The 23,345-nt window shown below is 33.9% G+C and overlaps 1 protein-coding gene across 1 annotated transcript; it reads left to right on the top strand.

The window, feature by feature from the left end:
- The first annotated feature begins 706 nt into the window (after positions 1-706).
- Positions 707-2,388, top strand: LOC140693847 (heat shock transcription factor, Y-linked-like). The gene is made up of 2 exons (XM_072957448.1): positions 707-1,436; positions 1,903-2,388. The coding sequence occupies exons 1-2, from the start codon at positions 924-926 to the stop codon at positions 2,266-2,268; spliced, it is 879 nt and encodes a 292-aa protein (XP_072813549.1). The 5' UTR covers positions 707-923; the 3' UTR covers positions 2,269-2,388.
- Positions 2,389-23,345: the final 20,957 nt, after the last annotated feature.

Genomic DNA, 23,345 nt, shown 5'->3' on the forward strand with positions numbered 1-23,345 from the left:
TTGAACCCAGGATCTTGTGCATAAGTGTACTTATAAACATCATTTTAGAACACTTAACAGAAGCCACAATTGAATGGATTATAAAGATGGAAAGAAAATTTATTGTTTCTAGGGACTGAAAAACCTCTGATTGAATGAATGGCAAAAATAAACATTCGTAAATATACAATAAGTTTCTCTCTTTTGTAATTTTAGAGTAGAATATTAAATTACATTTGTTTTACTTATAGAAATGAACTACAATTTAAATCAAAAATTCCGCCTTTTGGGATTTCTTAAATTTGATGCATTATTTTTATCTAATTTTATTTCATAATTATTTACCATTTATTTATATACAAAACAAATAAACTGACATTTAATCTGCTCATGTTTTGAATATTGAACTACTTATTATATAGTACACAGATAAATACCTACTTCCATTTCCTAATCAAATTATGTTTCAATTTAATTACAAATGATATTGAAATAGAGATATATTTTCTGTACAAGTTTTACACGAATTTCACTTTAAATTCCAAAACTTTAAAGTTATTTTATATAATTTGTGCTATATTTATACTCTGTTCACAAATCTGGCATAAATTTCAATACAAAAGTATGGAGATTGATTTTATTTCATACACCCCAAAACTAAATTATTTATAAAAATGTGTTGGGATAATATTTGCAGATCACACTGTAAAAAAATCATCCTATATGTTTCATTTTAACTGGATGAATGACAAGTAAACACTGGCTGAATGTTACACTTGAGTTGCTGGGATACCAGTCGTTTTGTGATGTCACAGCTTCTCAAGTTGAGAACCATTGTGAAGGCCTAGCAGTTTATCTGTTCAGGCCTGCCAAAGCAGCATTTGAAGCTGCAGTGCTCAAAATCATGCAGATTAGAAATGTAGCTGTAGAAAAAGTTATTTGAGATGGCACATATTTCTTCAGAAATTCAAGATATGTCTCATAAAGATGGACCAACTGGCTCAGGAAACTCCGGTAGATCTCTATTGTGTGATCAAACATTCTCTGAGGACTTGGACTTGAGTTCTATGATTGAAGAAAATGCTTTTCAGAATTTGTCTGAAGAATCCTTGATAAAAAGACCATGCTACACACATTGTGTCTCTGAACCAGATGAAGATAATGATTTTGGTTCTCTGACATTTCCAAGAAAGCTCTGGAAAATGTCTGGGAGTGACCAATTTAAATCCATCTGGTGGGGTGATAATGGATCTTCCATAGTGATTGATGAAGTTGTCTTGAAGAAGGAAGTTTTGGAAAAAAAGGCCCCTTTCAGAATATTTGAAACTGGAAGTATGAAAAGTTTACTTAGACCCATTAACTTTTATGGGTTTAGGAAAGTGCGGCAGAAATTTCAAAGATCTGCTTGTCTAGTTGACTTTCTAGCAGAAGAAAAAGAAGCCTCTGTTTCAAGCAAGGTATACACAAATTTTAGTTACGAATTGGTAACTTATGTATAAAATTTTATTTTGTACATCAATCTATGGTAATATAAATGTAAAGCTAGATTTTGAAAATTGTATAAAACTATTAAGGCTAAAATACTTTACTCTAAAAAATGAGGACAGTGCCTTAATTATTCAAGATTATGAGAAACTTTGCTTACAACTATGAATCTTTCCAGAAATTCATATAAAGGTATTAAAGCTGCTTTTCAAAAGTGGCATTCACCGTTACTGTAAATGCTAACATTTAAATTTGATGACTATAATAATTAAATGTGTATTTTCCAAATAAGGAACTTCAAAATATTGTTAGCAATGTTCATATTTTGATGATATTATCCTTGTATAGTAAACGTGGAATCAGGTTTTATACGTTAGGCTTATTGTAGTCTTGTATTTTGGTATAAATATTACTAAAATGTTTCTCCTTTGTTTATAGCTGCACTTTTATCATAATCCAAATTTTAAACGAGGCTGTCCCCAGGTTTTAGTGAGAATAAAAAGAAGAGTTGGGATTAAAAATTCCTCTCTGGTATCTTCATTGCCTGAAGACTTCAAAGAGCAGCACTTTAAAGAAGGGTATAATGTGGATAATAATAATTCTGAATTTGTGGCTGACACTATTGAAGAAAGTGCATTTTTACCTTCTGCAAATTTAAACATGCCTCTAATGAGAAAGCCCTCTACTAGCCACATAATTGGTGATACAACTACCCCGATCAGAGGTGATTTTTCTCCTCCATCATCAATGTCAGACCAACAGAACAAATTGCAGTGGATCAACGAGCTATTTTCAATCAGTTGACCACTGTCCATGGGCACTCTCAAAGCAGTTACAATGAAATAAATGGCCGTGTTGTGAACTCCATTTGAAGTAGAATTTCTACTTCTCAGTAGAGTATCTTATCTCCCAAACAGAGCAATTATTTTGGACTGATGTTGGAGCCTTCTACTTTTCCAAATACATATCAGAACATATCTGCAAATGAAGGTCATTTTCCTAAACTTCAACCAGGGTGCAACCCACGCTTTCCAGTGCCAGTGATAGCTGATACATCAGCTACTTCCCTTTCAAGGCCAACTCATCAGCCATCTTCAGTTTATGAACGTCATCCTAATAACAACTGATCTACCAGAGAACTACCAGATTATGCAGGGAACAAAGATTATAACTGATGTTGGCAAATGTCGACAACTATCTGCTATTTTCTTATTTGAACATTAAACATAGATGTGTACCTGTATTTTCCTTAGTATTTTTTAAAAGAATTAAGAATTAAATGGGAGACTAACTTGCCATTCAAAGAAAAAAAGAGATATTTGTTTGATATGATCTTAGATGGAACAGTATGGGAGTAAATTTAAATATTTTCATGTAAGGAAAAAGAAAAAATGGAAGAATTTGGAAAAATAATAAAACATGGAGAGAGGGAAAAGTACCAAGTGGTTTCTGGTTCATCCTGGAAAGTATTAAATGTGTTAAGTTAGGATAGTTTGGAACAGGAGATACATTCAGGAACCGGCCCAGGGATCATGGTCTCTGTTATGTCATCCCTGGAATCAAAAAGGTCACATGATGTATTCTCAGATGGCACATTCAGCATGTGGTAGAATTTAAGAAGTAATTTATCTATGGTCTTCTTTGTGCTGTTCTCAAAGCATTCCAATTGGTGCTTTCATTTCCTGCCCTCAAGAGTCTACACTATATTTTCTAGTTATTAATTTATGTTGCTTTTATGTTCCAGCCAAAGAAGGTTACATCCTCAGGGTGAAACTTAATGCCTTTCCAAATCTAATCACACAAAATTAACTCAACTTAGCTTAGTCATTACTTTATAAATCTGGCATCTGACTACCTTGACATACCTTTATGTTTCAGTGTATCTGGATATATATCCAGGCAAATGCTTCTCAACCATGTTAGCTCAAACCTCAACAGTTTTACTCCAGCTCATACTTGGACGTTGGGTGTCCTCATTTTACCTACTTAGACTATCCTCCTCTCAGCACAGAAACCACCTCCTCCAGATGTTTTCTGTCTATCCCACTTTCCTTGTCTATCTTGGATACCACCACAGTAAGCACAGCACATGCCACAGTATGCATTTTAGTATTTAGTGATTGAAAAATACATGTTGACTTTAAGCAATATCTACTTTCCTGAAACAACAAAACTCTTGGTTTTCAAACTATTTCGTTATGGTCTTTACACCACAAACTAGCTCTTTTCATAGTGCAAGGACTAGTCACTCAAGACAGTAATTGGAGGTAGGTACAGAAGACTATGTATTATTTTCTTCTCAAGTCATACCTCCATAGGCCTAAATCATTCCTTTCTCATTTGTGGGATATATTCCTGTCTCTTCATCACCCACCCATCCCAAAATATTTGATTCTCTTCCCCATACCAATAACTATATTGCCTTCTAATTAATTTACTTCATAGAATCAGAGCTTTTCCAGAAGAGACACTGCCATTGCAAACATTTAATGTAGGTTTATATACCCCACATAACTTGTGCCCCTTCTAACCTTCACACAGGAAATTTCTAAGATGTACTATTCCCTTGGATGGGGCGGTGGTATTCAGTAATCAAATTGCAATCTAAAATGTGTGGACTAGAAGGAGGTGAGAGTGATAGAATTAAAAATTTGTCCAAGTGCAAGAATACCAAATTTCTGCAGATATTAAGAAATATAAAATATTCATGGAAGTCTTTGACTATTTCCCATTAATTTAAAATAAAAAGCGAAGCATTTTCAGAATGTGAAATGCCCTGAATTGCTGGAAAATTGTAGGCTAGGTCAGGGACCCTAAGGCTTCTGCTTACAATGATGCAGCCAGTGTCAGCTGATAAGACTGGAATGGTAAAATTGAGTCCTGAAAATTTGTCACCTGTTGTGAAGAAAGTCTTTGATATTGTGGAGATTGGGCAAATGGGCCAGGGTTAACTCTAGCAACATCTCACCAAAATGACCTATACCAAGAGAAGAAAAGAGACCACTTGAAGCTGGAGAACTGTGTCTGGACAGCTGTGGTTCTTCCTACAACAGAAACATCAAGCTTTTAAGTTTGTCAGCTGAAATCTGATGGTGGCTATGTTGTTGCTTACATTAGCAGTCTGGGGTTCAGATGGGCTGGTTCAGCAGCTAGTTTCCAGCTTGCTTATCAGACAGTGGGTCTTACCGTGATCATCTTAACAAGATTCTATACTGGTAAGTCAAAAGCTACAGTTTACTTTCAAAATTAGGAATCGTAAAGAAGAATATTCTTTGTTTGTCCATCTGTAGTTTTCTACCTGGGAAAAACTAGACTTTTGACCAAAGTACAAAAGTTGGCTGGTGCATTGAAATCTATTCTCTGAGCTCTGCCCACTGAATTCTTCCCACAAAATACTACAAGTCTCTCTACAACTGTGTGTGTGTGTGAAGATGGATTGTTAAGCAGTAACTAAGTTTGTCTTAGTTGAGTCATCAGTGAATTATTCCTCTGCATCTGTTAGAATCTCTCTGAATTAAGAGTTTCATTGAGCCACCAGATTTTCTTCTGATCAGGGAGAGGTAGATTATATTTCTCCCAGTATAATAATTGTTACCTGCTCATTGAATCCCAAGCTGATGTTAGGGCCATGCCTCTAAACCCTTGAATGGGACTGAGGCATACACATTCTCCAGTCCCCAGAGCCCAGCACAGGACTGTATCACCTTTTTAATTTAAGCTTATGTCTAAGTTTTTCTCTTTTAATTCTCACTGTTGACACAACATATTTTGGCTTGGAACACACGTTGACTAATTTGTAGGGTCTGAACCACTGAATTATTCCCATTCACCTAGAAATTGCAATAACTTTTCTTCCCTTGGACTACCTGAAATAGAGTGAGCATAGTCATCATTTTGAAATCAGTCCCCAGTCCTAATAATGCAGAAGCTTTACACTACTTTGCCCAGCACTTGAGCAAGAATGTTGTGGATCTCAGGGATTACCCTCACATTCCATAATGCAGCCATGAGAAAACACAACATTGTTATCCAAAATCAAGTGTTTGTCAGTATTGCATTCCCATTGCAAAACAGTTAAGAATTGTAGGAGTTCTGAGATTTAACCATGCTTAGATTTTTAGCAACCTAGCATGTTCATTTCTTACAGATGCTGTCGGGGAGATGAGACCATCGGTCAGAGACAGTGAACTTTATCACTCACAGCAAGAGCAGCCAGTTTTAAATTTGAATCCATTCCCTAATCTTAGATGAATACACAGATTGAAATTTTGATGCCTACAGAAGCAGTGGGCTGTTAAGATGAAGAATGTTTAAGGCATGGCAAAACTCTTATTTTATTACTATCTTTATGTATAACTTATTAGAATCACTTATTTATTAGTATCTTTACCTAGGATAAGTATATCATAACTCAAGTTTACTTGCTGCAAATACAATCATGAGAAATGACATGGGAAAAACGACCTTTGAGTTTCCATTTCTCCTGCTTTTATTGAGATATAATTGGCATAAAACATTGTGTAAGTTTAGGTGCACAGGATAGCGATTTGATATACACCTATCATGTAATATATATCATAGCAAATTTAGGGAGAATTCATTACTTCATTTAGATAAAATTTTAAAGAAATACAATTTGTATCTGGTTGTGATGAGAAATCTTATTGTCTAATCTCTTAACAACATTCATATAGAACATAAAGCAGTATTACTTGTAATTTTGAAGTTAATATGGGGCATCCCTAGAACACGATTATTTTAAGGCTGGAGGTTTGTAGCATTTGAGTGAATTAAACAAATCCTCCTTTTCCAACCCCTGCCTTTGTAAATTACAAATCTATTTTCATTTACTATAAGCATGTTTGTTTGTTTTTGAAGTGTACTTTAATCTATAACTCTGCGTTAGTTTCTCCTACACAACATACTGTTCACTATTTTTAATACATTTCAAACTGTTCTCCAGAATATATCTAGTTATGATATGTTGCTATTTAAAGATATTTCATAGTTATTGACTATTCCCCATAGAGTATATTTCTTGTCCGTGATTCATTTAATTTGCAACTGGAAAAATTTCTCTCTTAATTTTCCTCAAATTTGTCTTTTCCTTACCCCATTTCCCTCCTTCTTGTGAACAACCTGTTTCTTTCTATATGTATATCTCATTTTCTATGTTGTTAAGCTCATTTGTTTAAAATTTCAAATGTGAATAAAATCATTCAGCAATTGTCATTCCCTTTCTGACTTATTTCAGTTAGCATATTACACTCTTGGTCTACCCATTTGTTGCAAAAGACAAAAACTTGATCTATTTAGACTTGAATAATAACCCATTGTATTTTTATGTGAGTGTGTATACATATACATATATATATATATATATATATATACTGCATATATATATAGTTTCTGTGTGTATGTATATATATATAAATATAGGTAAATCTGTAGTTAAATGGGTAGATATATATTTTATAAACACATATCTTCTTTATCCATCATCTTTTGAGCAATTAATTTGCTTGTATATCCTGTCTATTGTGAATAATGCTGCAGTGAATATGTGGTTGAATTTATCTCTTCTAATTAGTGTCTTTATTTTCTTGGAATTAGTATCCAGATATGGAAATGTAGAATTATATTTCATTTTTATTTTTAAATAAATTTCCATGTTGTTTTCCACAGTGGCTGCACATATTTCCATTCACTCCAGCAGTGCATCAGGGTTGTTTTTCTTACATCCTCACCAAGACTTATGTTTGTTAACTTTTTGATAATAGTCATTCTGTCAGGCGTGACATAAAATCTCATTGTGTTTTGGACTTGCATTTTTCTGATGGTCAGTGATGTTGATCGGTTTCATGTGCCTGTTGGTTACCTTTCCCCCACTGTATATTCATTTTTGTAATGGGCTAAATGACCATAAGTGTCTGATTTTATTTTCAGGCATTCTTTGTGTTCTAATATTCTGCTTGTTCTGTGTCACTACTGTATTCTTTTTATTACTGTAGCTTTGTATTATAGTTTAAAATGAGGGACAGTGATATATCCTCTTTGTTCTTTGTCAAAGTTGTTTTGTTTTCAGTCTGTTTGTATTCTTTTCTTTCTTTTTTTTTAGTGATTTCAATTCTTTTGTCTTTACATGCAAATTTTTGAATGATTTATTGTAAGTGTCTGAAAATGCCCTTGGTATTTTGATAGGCACTGAATTTAATTTGTGCATTTTCTTGGCTTATGCTGTCATTTAAAAAATATATTTTTCCTCATCTATGAACACAATTTATCCTTTCATCTGTTTGCATTATCTTCAATTTCTGTTATAAATATTTTATACTTTTCTGAATACAGGTCTTTTACCTCCTTGGTTGGAAATATTTTTTGATTTTTTTTGTAATGCAACTGTAAATGAGACATTTCCCTCACTTTCTGTATAATTTAGCTTCTTGTTAGTGTGTAGAAATGCAAGATTTCTCTATGTTAATTTTACATTTGGAAATTTTACCAAATGCATTGATAAGCCCTAGTAGTATTGTGGCACCATTTATCGGATTTCTGTTTAAATTATGTCATCTGCAAGCAGATACTTTTACTCCTTTTCTTAATTAGCTATATTTTACTTACTTTTATTTTGGATAACTATGGCTAGAATTTCCAATACTATAACTAATAAAAGTGGTAAGAGTGAGCATTCTTCTCTTCTTCCTGCTCTTATTGGAGATGCTTTAAGCTTTTAATCAGTGAGTGTCATGTTAGCTGAGTTCTTGTGATATAAGACCTTAACTGTGTTGAGTTATGTTTCCTCATGCTCACTTTGAGGAGGAATATATTCATAAATAGATACTCAAATTGTCAATATATTTTTTGACTCTATTGAGGTGCCCATATAAATTTTATTCTTCAGGTTGTTAGTGTGGTGTATCATACTGAAAAATTTGTGGGCATTGAATCAATTTTGCATCCCTGGAATAAAATGGACTTAATCATAATGTATAATCCTCTTAATGTATTGTTTGATTTGCTGATAATTTAGTGATGATTTTTGCATCTATGCTTATCAGTAGTATGTAACCTGTAATTTTTTGAGGTATTTGTTCCAGTTTTAGTAGTAGTGTGATACAGAAATTTGGGGTTGGAAGCCTCCATTCCTCTCGAAAATTTTGGAATATGCTGAGAAGTATAGGTGATAGCTCTTCTTTAAATGTTTGGCAGAAATCACCTGTGAAGCTGTCTAGGCCTGGAATTTTGTTTCTTGGGAGATTTTGTTTAATTACTGATTCAATTTCATTAGTGATAATCTGTTCATATTTTCTTTCTCATTCCATTCTGGAGATTAGTTCTTTCATAGAAATTGTCCATTTCTTCTAGGGTTTCCATTTTGTTAGCATATTATTTGTTGTAACTTCATATGATGCTTTGTATTTCTTTGATATAAGCTGTAACTTCTCATTTATTTCTGAGCTTATTAATCTGTACTCCCTTTTTTGTTCATGTGTCTGTTTAAAGTTTATCAACATTATTTACCTTTGAAAAGCCATTATTTATTTTGATTAAATGTTTCTGTCTTTAATCTTTATTTTATTAAATTATGTTCTGACCTTTCAGCTGTCTTTCCTTCTACTAACAAAACTGTTTATTATTTTCCTACAAATTTTGTTTTAAAGAATATGTTGTAAGTGAGACATTTTTCTTATTTGAATAACTGGGATTATATTGCTATAAGCATCCCTATTAATACTGCTTATTTTATACCCCATGGATTTTGTTTTCATTGTCACTTTTCTTTATATATTTTTTCTTTGATTTATACAGCAATCCAGTTGTTGTTAATATTGTATGATTTATCCTCTACACTTTACAATTTTTCTCAGGTTTTTTCTTTTAGTAAATTTCTTTTCTTACATAATTCATGTTTCTTCACAAAACAAGGAGAAAAAATAATAAAATTTATACAAAAATTTGAAAGATCCAAATTTTCTAAAATTATATTTAAAATGAGCAAAGCTGTGGGTATTATCCTCCTTGAATTTATAATGTACTACAAAGCTACAGTAATAAATGCATCAATATATGGCACTTTAAAAACACATAGATCAATGGAACAAAATAAAGAGTCCTAAAATAAACCCACACACATATGGTCAATTAGTCTACAATGAAGAATGCAAGAGTATACAATGGAAAAAAGTTATTCTCTTCAATAAGTAGATCTGGGAAAGCTGTACAATACATGTAAAAGGAAGATGTAAGAGCACTTCCTTCCATAGTATACAACATAAGATAAAAATGGATTGATTTCCTAAATGTAAAGCCTGAAACTATACAATTTCTGACAAAGAACAGGAGCAGAAATGACTTTGAGATAAATCATGGCAATGCTTATTTTTGATCTGTCTCCAAATAAAAAAAAAAAGAAAGGTAACAATTACAGTTTTTAGGTTACTAAGGAAAAAATATTGTATTATGCGTTACAGGGATTCTAATTCTTGTATAAGTGTGAAGTGCAAAACCTTTTGCAGAGCAAAGAAATCTTCAACAAGAGATATGATAACAGACAGAATAGAAGGAAAAATTTCAGAGAATGAAACCAACAAGATGTTAATATCCATAATATATATATGTCAAAATAGACTCAATATTTAAAAAAACAAAACACCAACTTGAAAACAATTGAAATATCTTCATGGAAAATTTTCAAAATGAGACTTGTGGATGATTTTCATGCTCAAATATAGAAACATAACATTGCTATTCATTAAGAAACATAAATCAAAACCTGAATGGAATATAATCTCACAGCAACCAAAATGGCTATTAATAAAATGTCTACAAATGACAAACTTCAATAAGAATTTTGAGAAGAGGTAAACTATGTACACTCTTGGTGGAAATATAAATTGATGCATCCACTATTATAAACGTGTGGACAATGCTCAGAAAATGAGAAATAGAAGCATTATATGTTGCAGCAATTCCAGTTTTTGGTATAAATCTGAAAAAAATGAAAACATTTACTTAAAGTATATATTACCCCAATGTTCTTTACATCATCATTTATAGTAGCCAAGGATAGAAGCACAACTCAACTGCCCATTAACAGATTATTGGCTGAAGTAGATGTGAGATATAGATAACATAATAAATTCTTAGTCATTGTCATATTAAAAAATAAAATTCTGCCGTTTGGAACAATGTGACTGGACCCCGAGAGTGTTGCACATAGGAAAATAAGTCATACGGAGAAAAACACTCTACGTTGTCACTTAAATGAGGAAAAAAGATATAAGAAAAATAATCAAAATAAAGGAACAGGATGACTTATATATGTGTAGTGTACCAAGTAGTGGTTTCCTGTGGGGACAGAGCAGAAGGATGGAGAAGACAGATATGTGCAAGCTACTAGTAATAAATTAGATAACCAACAGGGCTATATTTACAGCACAGAGAAATATTTTAATAATTTAACTGATTTTAAAGGGATTATAGGGTTATATTACAGTAAAATGTGCATGTAGGTGGGAAACACGTTAAAAAAAAACCAGGGAAATCAAAATATTTTGTAGTACTATGATATTAAGGTAACTGATTTATTCACTTTCTATACTGTTTTCATAATGTCCTTGGTAGAATTTAAGGTTTTAATTGAAAAAGTATACACTTTTAAATGTGACATAAGTTTAAACAATTTTTGTCTCTCCCCTTATATCTACAGTCAATAAAAAGTACACATCACAACAAAAATAAATACAACACAAAAGAATACTCTGGAATGCATGTGAATAGGTAGTTTGGTGGACTAAAACACACAAAAGAGGCTAAACTGTGGGAAGAGCAGATCTGGTGTATGCAACCAAGGCCCCCTGACTAGGATATATGAGTCCTCAATTTCAGAGAACCTAGTAGAAACAGGGTCTCAGCGGTTCACACAGCTTCGGCCTCCAACTACACCAGTACTCATGGTCACATGTAACTAGGAGGGAGCGACAATGGAGACAGAAATTCCATCCTTCAGACACTCAGACATTAATGAAACTGTCCCTACACCCCATTCACAGTGGTGGAGACAAGATACATTGCAACACTGGACATAGGAAAGGCACTTGCCTGATTCTAAATACCCACCTGTTTTACACCTTTCCTCAATGTGTACACTGAGTCTCATGGGATATCAGATAAAAGGAAGGGTTCACCGGCCCAGTGACAAGAGTGGCATTAACTACCCGAGAAGTCTAAGAAGTGACAATGAAACCACATCTTTTATCCAGACAGTAGCGACTGGAAAGTGCCATTTTGAAATACTATCAGAGGTAGCTCAGGTAAGTAAAACCAAAATTTGTGCAATTTTGCAAACTACCAGAAAATAAAAGCAAGGACTCCAACTACCAATCTGTTATATAGTGTCATCAGAGAAATAATTTATCAAGATCATTACCAATCACACTAACTTTATAGGGCACGCGCACACACAGATACACAGACACAGACACCGACACAGACACACACGCACACGCACCTGCGCACACACACACACAAACACACGCACAATGTCAACCATGCAGCAAACAAACTTAAAGTCATGGTATATTGCCATATAACTAATAGAGAATCCATATAGGTGTCATTCAGAAACTCAATACAAAAAACAAAACTATGAAAGCAGTTTAGTGAGCTCAGGAATAAATGAAATGATGATAAGGAATACAGTGCCAAAGAGACTGAAACTATAAAATTACTAAAAATTATTGGAGGCAAGGAGAACTTAATAAATAAGATGAAGAATGCAACAGGAAACATTGGATGAAGACTGTCTTTGTGGAAGAGGGATAAGCAAACTCACCAAAACAAAACTAGAAATGATAGGAGAGGGCAGAGATACAAGATAATAAAAAGTGAGGAAATTCAACAGTAGCCATCAGACTTCCTCTGGAAGTGCACATTAGAGAGGAATCCTGGAGGGAGTAAAAATTTAGAAGGCAGCTGATGGTTTATTTAAAGAAATAATAGTTGATAACTTCCAGAACATGTGTAAGGAACTGATATAAAATTCCGTGAGCCAACGAAACCCAATAACTTTAAGACAAAGGGACCTCCTTCAAGATATGTCATATGCAAATTGGCAAGTCAATGACAGAGTAATATTTTAAAGGCAGCCAAAAATAGTTATGATAATCTACAAAGGAACCCCCATTAGGTTATCAGCAGATTTCTGAGCAGAAAACATAGTCCACGGGTAAATAAAATTACATTTCAAACTACTGAAATAAGAAATCACTCACCCAATAATACTTACACAGTTATCACTTAGATATAAAGTGAAAATAAAGGCTTTACCAGACAAACAAACATGAATGTGATGAGAAAAACAAAACCGAGACACCTTAAAAGAGGTGCAGAATAGAAGTCTTCCAAGAAATATAAAATGGCAAAAATGGGCAAAACATTGACCAAAATGCTAAGGAGAGACCATGAGAAATTTGCATCTGTTTCTTTCGGTATGTTTTTAAATGCTACTGTACCATATGTTTTAAAGAGAGAAAAATAGGAAATCAGGGACAATAAATATAGATAATTCAAACTGGTAACATGTTCACAACAGCAAAAGAAATAATATGAAACAGTAATTATAGAAGGTAAAGAGTAAAAACAAAACAATATTAAAGGAAGATTCTATCAGCAGAAAACAGGACTAAATTATACATCAGATATTTTATTTTAATTGAAGTACTGTAGATGTACTATATTGTGTAGTTTCAGATGTACAGCATAGCTTTTCTAATCATTTTGTAGATTATATTGCATTATGAATTACGACAATAATTTTAACCTACAATTATTTTAAACTATTGTGTATAACTCCATAATCTATACAGATTTTCCTTGTTGCTTTTCTCCTTTATGAATACTACTTTCTATCTGTCAATATTCAACCATTAAAAACTCTTTCCCTTCCACTATGGTAAACATATATTATTTCACGTATCTTTGAGTCTGCTTAAGTCTTGTCTAACTAATCTCTTTACCTCTCCAACATGTCTCTATCTACCTATCTATCTGTCTATCTGTCTATCTCTCTACCAATCTATCATGTATTATCCTTCTATCTATCTATCTATCTATCTATCTATCTATCTATCTATCTATCTATCTCTCTCTCTCTCTCTCTATCTCTCTATCTACCTATCTATCATTTATTATCCTTCTTTCTATCTATCTGTCATCTATCAATAGACAGCTATAGGTAGATGTACACAGATATTTGTTATTCTTTAGATTCCACATATAAATTATATTATATACTTTTGTCTTTGTCTAAGTTACATCACTAAGCACATTATTTACCAAGTCCATTCAGGATGCTGAAATAGCAATGTGTTATACATTTTCATGGCTGAGTATTATTCCATTGCATATTTATAGAAACATCATATCTTCTTAAGTCCATAGTCTACTGTGGACTCTTGGATTTCTTCCTTGTCTTGCATATTATAAACAGTGCTGTCATGAACATTGGTTCTTCTCAATTTAGTTATTTTTCCCCAGATTTTTCCTAGGAGAGGTATTACTGGGTCATATGGTAGTTAAATTTTTAGATTTTAAACAAACTTGAATAATATTTTCCAAAGAAGTTGTACCAATTTACATTTCTACTAAAGGTATACAAGAGATTTCTTACCTACACATCGTCTCCAACACTATTTGTAGACTTTTTGATAATAGCCGTTTGTCCAGTGTGAAGTGATATCACATTGTGGTTTTGATTTGCAATTACCTAATAATTAGTAATGTTGAGCAATTTTATCACTTGCCTGTTACGCATCTGCATGTTTTCTTTGGGAAAAAATTAACTCAGGTATTATGCTCTTGTTTTTGATTGGGTTTTTGTTTTTCACCTTGAGTTGTGTAACTTAAATCCATGTTACATCTATTAACATACATCTATTAACCCCTGGTCACTTGCATTGTTTGCAAATATGTTCTCCAATTACACAATCTTTTCATTTCATTGATTGTGTACTGAGCTGTACCGAAAGTTTCAAGTTTATTTACGTCCCACTTGTTTATTTTTGCTTTTATTTCTTTTGCCTTAGGAGAATGATATAAGAAAATAATCCTATGATATATATACAAAAGTTTATCACCTATATTCCCTTCTAGCAGTTTTATACTATCAGGTCTTACATTTAGGTCCTTAATAAACTTGGAGTTTATTTTTGTATATGATGTCAGGAAATTCTCTCATTTCACTGTTTTACATGTAGATGTCCAGCTTTCCAACACCATCCATTGCCGTGACTGTCTTTTTTCCATTGTGTACTCTTGCTTTTTTTTAATCATAGGTTCATTGCTCATGGCTGTGTGGAATTATTTCTAGGTTCTCTGTTTTTATTGATTATATCTCTGTGCCAATGCCATACTGTTTTTTTTTACTGTAGGTGTGTAGTAGAGTAATGTATCTGGGAGGTTTATACCTCCAGATTTATTGTTTTTTCTCAAGATCATTTTGGCAATTTTTAATGGTTTCATGTAAAATTTAGAGTTATTTATTTTCTCATTCTGTGGAAAATACTACAGCTTTGTAACAGGAATTGCACTAAATCTGTAGGTTTCTTTGTGTAGTACGGCCATGTTAACAATATGAACTCTTTCAATTCAAGAGCACAAGACATCTTTCCATTTCTTTGAATCATTTTTAATTTCTTTGTCAATGTTTTATAATTTTCAGTGTTTAGAACTTTCACATATGTGGTTACATTTATTCGAGGATTTTCGGGGGTATGGGGTTTTAAATATTATTGCTTTCAACGTCCATTTTATGGTATCTCATGATTAATGTGTAGAAATGCAAGAGACTTCTTTACATTAATTTTGTACCCTGCTCCCTTGATGAAATTATTTATTGTGTATAATAGTCAGTGTGGAGCCCCTAGGACTCTCTATGAAGATTGTTATGCCATCAGTACTGGTGACAATTTTGCCTCTTTCTTTCCATTTTGCATTTCTTTTTCTTCTTTTTCTTTTCCTTTTCCTTTCTTCTATTACTATTGAACAGAATTGGTGAGAGTAGGAATCCTTGTCTTGTTCCCATAATCACCCAGAATTCTTTCACCCTTTCCCCTGAGTATTATAAATTGTCATAAATGACCTTTAGTATGTTGAGAGGTGATCCCATTTTACTTACTTTCATGAGAATTCTGATGATGAATGTATGTTCAATTTTGTCAAATGCTTATACTTTGTGTATTGACATGGTCTTGTGAGTTTTGTCCTTCCTTTATTAGATAAGTGTCATGCTGATTAACTTGTGTATGTTAAACCATCCTTGAGACTCTGGAAGGAATCCAACTGATCATCGTGTATAAACCTTTCTAAGTATTGCTGGATTCATTTGTTGATGTTTTTCTAGGATTTTTGAATTGATATCATCATTCATCAAGGATATTGCGTTTTCATTTTCATTTTTTTTTTGGTAGTGTCTTTGACTGATTTTGTTATCAGGGTAATGGTGGCCTCATGGAATAACTTTGGGAATTTTCCTTCCTCCTTCATTTCTTAAAATATTTGGGGGGAAAAATTATTAGTGAATGCATCCAGGCATTTTGTTCAAGGGGTGTTTATAAAATTATACAATTTATTTAACTTATACTGATTGCTCTTTTAATGTTCTCAGTTTTCTCTTTATTCAGTGTTGGCGGGATGTACGTTTCTAGAAATTTGTCCATTTCTTTTAGATCGTCCAGTTTGTTGTCAAGTAACCGCTCGTTGTGCTTTCATAATCTTTTTTTGTATTTCTGAAATATCAGATATTATTTCTACTCTTTCATTTCTTATTTTGTTTGGGTCCACTCTCTGTTTCTTGATAAGCCTGGCTAAATACTTACCTGTTTTTTAATATTTTTAAAAAATTATATGGGTTGATTTTATGATTTGTAATTTATTTTTCAACTATTATTTTATTTTTTTTCAACATAAGCATTACAGATTTCTCATTCTACTGCCTTTGGGTTTTGTTTGTTCTTATTTCTTGTTATTTTGGGCAGTATGCTTCATCCTTTCTATGATGTTTTTCTAGTTCCTTGTAGAAGTTTTGATTTGTTCTCAACTTCCCTCTTAGATTTGTCTTTGCTGCATCCCGTATGTTTTATGAAGCTGTGTTTTCATTTTAATTTGTCTCCAGGTATGATTTTATTACCGCTTTGATTTCATCATTGACCTTGTTTTATTGTATTTCTTTAAAGGATGTGGTTTGACTTCTTGATAGTGCTTTTTCTATTTTTCTTTCTAGAGTTGATACACAGTTTCTTACTTTTGTGTATGGAAAAATACTTGCTGAAATCTAAATTTGCTTAAAGTTCCTGAGGCAATTTTTATGACATAATATGTGGTTAATTCCTTAGATAACATCCTGTGAACACTTGAAATGTTTATGTGTTCTAATTTTCTGATGCAGTGTCCAATAGATCAGTTAGGTTCAAATGATCTTATATGCTATGAAGATCTCTGTTTCCTTACAGATATTCATTCTGGATTATCTGGCTATCAGAATAGTTAGGTGTTAAACTCATCTATTATTATTGTTTTATAATGAATTAAATCTTTCATGTCTAGTAAAATTTCATTTTATACTTTGGATCTGTGGTTTTGGGTCCATATATAATTTAATGAGTGTAACACCCTATATTTTATTGATCAGTTTTTATTTATATAGTCTCATATTTGTTTCATTTTGGCCCCTATTTAAAAACGTGTTTTGTATGAGTTGAGCATTGCAATCTGCACTCTCTTGTCATTTTCATGGAATATATTTTCCATTTATTTCCAGACTATATTTATCTTCCACCATAAAGTGAGACTTTTCGGTGGGGAGGCAAAGATGGTGGAGAAGAAAGATGCTCGTAGCTCACCCTTTTAATCAAATGCACCAAGACTCATATACACAGACCCACCCAGCTAACCAGAGAACCTCCAGAACTCTGACAGATCATTCTCCTCTTCAATAGTTAAGATGCAAAAAATCTGGTAGGAGAAAAGGAGGAAAGAAAGAAGAAAAGACAAAACAGAGTGGGGCAGTTCCCAAAGTGAGGGAGCAGCAAAGAAGGGCTGGTGCTCATTCACTGTGTCTCCCCTCTCAAACTGAGTGATTGGCAGGACAGAGGGGGAGCCTCCAAGTCTTGTACATGTACATAGTATAAGTTGACTGACAGAACTAAGTAAAACAGGCACAGAGGATCCCTGTGACACTCAGCCAAAGATGCAGCCCAGAAGCTGAGGGCAGGGCCTTGTTGCCCGAGCTGGGTGGTAGATGGGAATGGCTGCACTGTGGTGGCCTGGGGGAATGTAGTTGGCTTTGTGTCATGGCTGTGGGTGCACAGGGCAGAACAATGTGGGCCCTCCATAAAACAACAGGGCAAATGTGCCCTGTGGATGAAAGGGTGCATTCCCCATCTCTGAAAATCCACAAAAGTTTCTTGGTGAAGATAGCTGGGGCTCAGACACAGCCACCATACCTTCTGGTGCTTTACAACCATGTGGCAGAGGGTGTAAAACCTGCATCTACACCTAAGGAATTAGCAGCCTCAAGGGCCAGACCGAGACTTGTCTACAGCCTGAGGCACATATTATACTACTGTCTGGTTCCTCAGAGAACTTGTCTGCCAAGACAAACAAGGAGCTGGATTTTGGCCCAGACCAGGTACAGGGCTGTTCCTCAGTCTTCCCTCAGCCCACTTCTGGTGTGCAAACCTTAGGCAGAGCATAAAGTGGCACAGAGCAGCAGAGTGATCAGCAACCTGAGGGGGAGGATGGCCCCTCAAATTTTGGGCTGGAATACAGTCCCTGACCATTGGGCTGGGAGAGGTCGTGATGCCCAATCCTGCCTTGTCAGTCTGCAACATCTGACTGCAGTATCGGGCAGGGCAGTGACAAGCCAGCCCAGAGTAAAGAGAGCTTCATCAGACCCAGTGTTGGGTGTAGGATCGATCTGCTTGATGACCTGCCCTGGGAGCAGAACAGATGAGGGCTCCAATGGAGGGCCTCTGGAAACAACAACCTGAGATTCCAAATCAGGATGAATAAAGAAAGAATTCACATTAAATGTACATAGTATCCAGGAGGACACTGACCACCCCCTTGTATTAATCTGTTTTTACCAGTTCCATTTTCTATTACACTCTTAATTTTTATTTCTTATTGAATTATATATACCCCAATTTTAATCCCTTTGAAATTTTTTAAATTTATTTATTATTATTATTTTTCAAACCTCTGCTTCAAATTCCTTTTCTATTATTCATTTTACAATGCCTTCAAAACTTTATTTAGCCCTTCTTTAAAATTCTTTATCTTTCTCTCTCTTTTATCTCTTTTCTAAGTTGTATAACTACATAGGCTTTAGGTAGTTAAACTCCTTTAGGACCACAGTAGATAACTGATACACCAAAAACCACAGTGCCAGAGAGGTAGTAGAAATTTGAAGAAGCATAGAAACAATTCCCTATTAAAAGAACAAGAGAAATCACCTGAAAGAATGATCAGTGAAATAGACATCGATATCCAACTTGATCAAGATTTCAAAAACGGAGTGACCAAATACTGAAGGTAATAAAAGAGATAGTGTTTACAGATATAAAATATGTCAAAAATGAAATGGAAGATTTAATGAAGTGCCGAGTAGAATAGGTAAACATGTTGACTGAGATGAGGAATGATTTAAAGGTGTAGCAAAGCTCACTAGATAATGCAGAGGAATGAATTAGTGACTTAGAAGACACGACAATAGAAAGCACCCAATCAGAAGAGCTACAAGAGAAACAATGAGAAACAATTGAAAAAAGCTCAAGAGACCTATGAGATAATAGAAAGCATGCCAATCTTGGCAAGATAGAAGTCCAAGAAGGGGAAGAAAGATCAAAGGGGATTGCAAAGTTTTTCTAGAAATCATGACTGAGAACTTCCAAAACTTAAAGAAGGAATCAGATATCCAAATACAGGAAGCCCAGTGTGTCCCAAACATGAAGAACACAAATACACCTGCACTAAGACATATAATTAAGGTGGCCAGAGTCAAAGATAAAGAAATGATCCAAAAGGCAACAAGAGAATGGTAAAGTGTGAGGTATAAGGGAATCCCCATAAAGCTATTAGCTGATTTTTCTACACAAATACTACAGGCCAGAATGGAGTGTCAAGACATATTCAAAGTCCTGAATGAAAAAATTAAATACTGTAGGATACTTTCACCAGCAATGCAATTCTTTTTGGTAGAAGTAGAAATAAAGGACTTCACAGATAAGAAAAATCTTCAAGAGTTTAGCAACACTAGACCCATGCTAAAATAATTATTGAAAAGTCTTCTCTAAAAAGAAAAGCAGCAGGCTGCAACAGAAATGTGATACTCACAGCTGGAAAGGTGATAATTCATGAATGACAAATAAAATAAACACAAAATTTAAAAAGAAGTCATACAAATCATTGAGAGTGGAAGAGGGAGGCAGGGAAATACAGAATTTTTTTTTTTTGGTCTTTCATTTTAAATTTTTTGTTCTCAGATAGGATAGGTTTGAGATAATCTAACTATCCATTTAATAAAAGCAGTTATGGTAATGGTCTAATGGACTTCTAAAAAAGGGTAACAAGAAAACAAAAACTTATTCGGGAGTCACTAAAACTAAATAAATTTCATGATAATACAAAGGAAAATGACCAAACCATAAAAGGAAGATGAAAGGAATAAAGAGGAAATAACAAATCAACTGTAAAGATAAGGTCAAAGTGGCAGTAAGCACAAGCCTATCATCAATTATTTTAAAAGTTAATGGACTAAATGCTCCAGTCGAAAGTCATAGAGTGGCAGGCTGTATAATAAAGCAAGAACCTTCAATATGTTGCATACAAGAGACCTACTTCAGAGAGTAGGACAGATATAGATTGAGAATGAAAGGATGGAAAGGGTATTCCATACAATTGGAAAAGCCAAAAAACAGTTGTTGCATTACTGATTTCAGACAAAATAGTCTTTAAAACAAAGGTCATAAAGAAAGATAAAGAAGGACATTTTATAATGATTGAAGGAGTGATACAGTATGAGAATAGCCCACTCGTTAATACATACGCACCAAATAGAGGAGCACCTAAGTACATAAAATAATCACTAACAGATATAAAGTGGGATTCATATTTGGAGATTTGAACAATGCATTAACATCACTGAACAAATCATCGAGATAGAAAATAAATTAGGCAACAGAAAAATTAAACAATACAATAGAAATATTACACTTGGTGGATATTTTCAAAGCATTGCAACCCCCCCAAATCAGGATATATATATGCTTTTCAAGTGCACGTGGAATATTTTCCAGGATTCATGGTGTACTTGGGCACAAAAGAAATCTCAGCAATTTTAAGAAGATAAAAATTACCTCAAGCATCTTTACTGAACACAATACCATGAAGCTAGAAATCAACAACAGAGAAAAAAGGAGAACAAAGGAAAACATGGAGATAAAACATTATGTTATTAAAAAACCAATGGGTCAATGAAGAAATCAATGCTGAAATGACAAATTACCTTGAGACAAAAGAAAATGAAAGCAAAACCACACAAAATTTATGGGACACAGCAAGAGCAGTGCTGAGAGGGGAGTTAATACTGATACAGGCCTTCCTCAAGAAAGAAGAACAACCACAAATAAACAATTTAACCCTCCAGCAGAATGAAGTAGAAAAACAAGACCAAAAAGGCAGTGGAAGGAAAGAAATCATCAATAATGGGGAGGAAATAAATAAAATAGATATTAAAAAGACCATAGGAAAAAAGTCAACCAATCCAAAAGCTGGTTTTTCCAAAAAGTAAGTTAAATCAACAGACCTCTGGCCAAACTCAAAAAGAAGAAAAGAGAGAGAGCACAAATTAGCAAAATGAGAAAGGAAAATGGAGAAATTACAACAAAAAAATAGAAAAACAGAATATCATACGAGAATATTATGAAGAGTATATGGAATAAAACAGTATAACCTAGAAAAGATGGACAAGTTTCTGGAAACATACTGTCCACCAAGAATGAATCAAGACGAAACTGACCCCTTTAACAAATAGAGCACTAGAAATGAAATCAAAATAGCAACATAAAACCTCCCTACAAATAACAGTCCAGGACTTGACAGATTCACATCGGAATTCTACCAAACAAACAAAGAAAAACACATACCAGTCCTTCTGAAACTCTTCCAGAAGTTTGAAAATGAAGGAATACTCCCAAAGACATTCTGTGAAGCCACAATCACCCTGATACCACAACCAGGCAAAGACACTACCAAATAAGAGGATTATAGGCCAATAACATTGATGAACACAGATGCAAATATCCTCACCAAAAGAGTAGCAAATAGAATCCAACAACACAGAAGAAAGATTATATATCATGACAAAGAGGGGATCAAACTAGGGACACAGGGGTGGTTCAACTTATGCAAATCAATCAATGTAATACAGCACATCAACAAGAGGAAGGGCCAAAACCACATGATCATCTCAATATATGCAGGAAAAACATTTGAAAAATTCAACACCCACGTATGATAAAAATTCTGACCAAATTGGGCATAGAAGGAATATATCTCAGCAAACAAACCTGCAGCCAGCATAGTACTCAAAGGTGAGAGAGTCAAATTCTTCCTACTAAAATCTGGGACAGTAAAAGGATGCACACCATCATGACTCCTACTCAAGATAGTCTTGGAAGTCCAAGCCACAGCAATCAAACAAGAGAGAGAAATAAAAGGGATGAAAATTTGAAAGGAAGAGATAAAAGTCTAACTATATGCAGATTATATGTTACTATTTATAGAAAACCATACAAGATCCAGAATGAAATTACTACAGCTGATCAAAGAATTCAGCAAGGTAGCAGGTTACAAGATTAAGGTTCAAATATCTGTGGCATTTCTTTATGCTAATGATTCAGATAATACTATAGAGCTATAGTCAACATGACAACACTGTATTGGTAGATAAACATACATATAGGCCAATGGCACAGTATAAAGAGCCTAGAAATGATCCCAAAAACGTTTGGACAATTAATCTTAGACAAAGGAGGCAAGAAATTACAATGGAAAAGAGATAGTCTCTTCAGCAACTGGTGTTTGGAGAACTGGACAGCAGCATATAATTCAATGAAGCTAGAACACTCCCAATGAAGCCAGAACACCATGCACAAAAATAAACTCAGAATGGATCAAATACTTAAACATAAGACAAGACACAATAAACCACAAAGAGGAAAATATAGGGAAAATATTATCTGATATAAGTCTCGAAAATTTTCTCGTAGAATAAATAAAACCAAGAATAAACAAATGAGACCTAATGAAACATACAAGCTTCTGCACAGTAAAGAAACCGGAAGTAAAACAAAAAGTCAACCTACGGAATGGGAAAAAAATTGCATATGAAACCGTCAAAGACTTGATCTCCAGAGTATATAAGCAGCTCATCTAACTGAATAAGAAAAAATAAACAACCCAATTCAAAATTGGGCAGAAGACCTGAACAAGCGATTCTCCAAGGAAGACATACAATGATCAAAAGACACATCAGAAAATGCTCAATATCACTTATTATCAGAGAAATGCAAATCAAAACTACAATGAGGTATCACCTCACACCAGTCAGAATGGCCATCATTGAAAAATCCACAAATGATAAATGCTGGAGAGGATGTGAAGTAAAGTTAACCGTCCTTCATTGCTGGTGGCAATGAAGTTTGGTGCAGCCACTGTGGAAAACAGGATGGAGATTCCTCAAAAGCCTAGGAATAGTCATACCATATAACACAAGAATCGCGCTCCTGGGCATAAATCCAGAAGGAACCCGACTTCAGGAA

The sequence above is a fragment of the Vicugna pacos genome, unplaced genomic scaffold, assembly GCF_048564905.1.
Source record: "Vicugna pacos unplaced genomic scaffold, VicPac4 scaffold_20, whole genome shotgun sequence".
Classification (NCBI taxonomy): Eukaryota; Metazoa; Chordata; class Mammalia; order Artiodactyla; family Camelidae; genus Vicugna; species Vicugna pacos.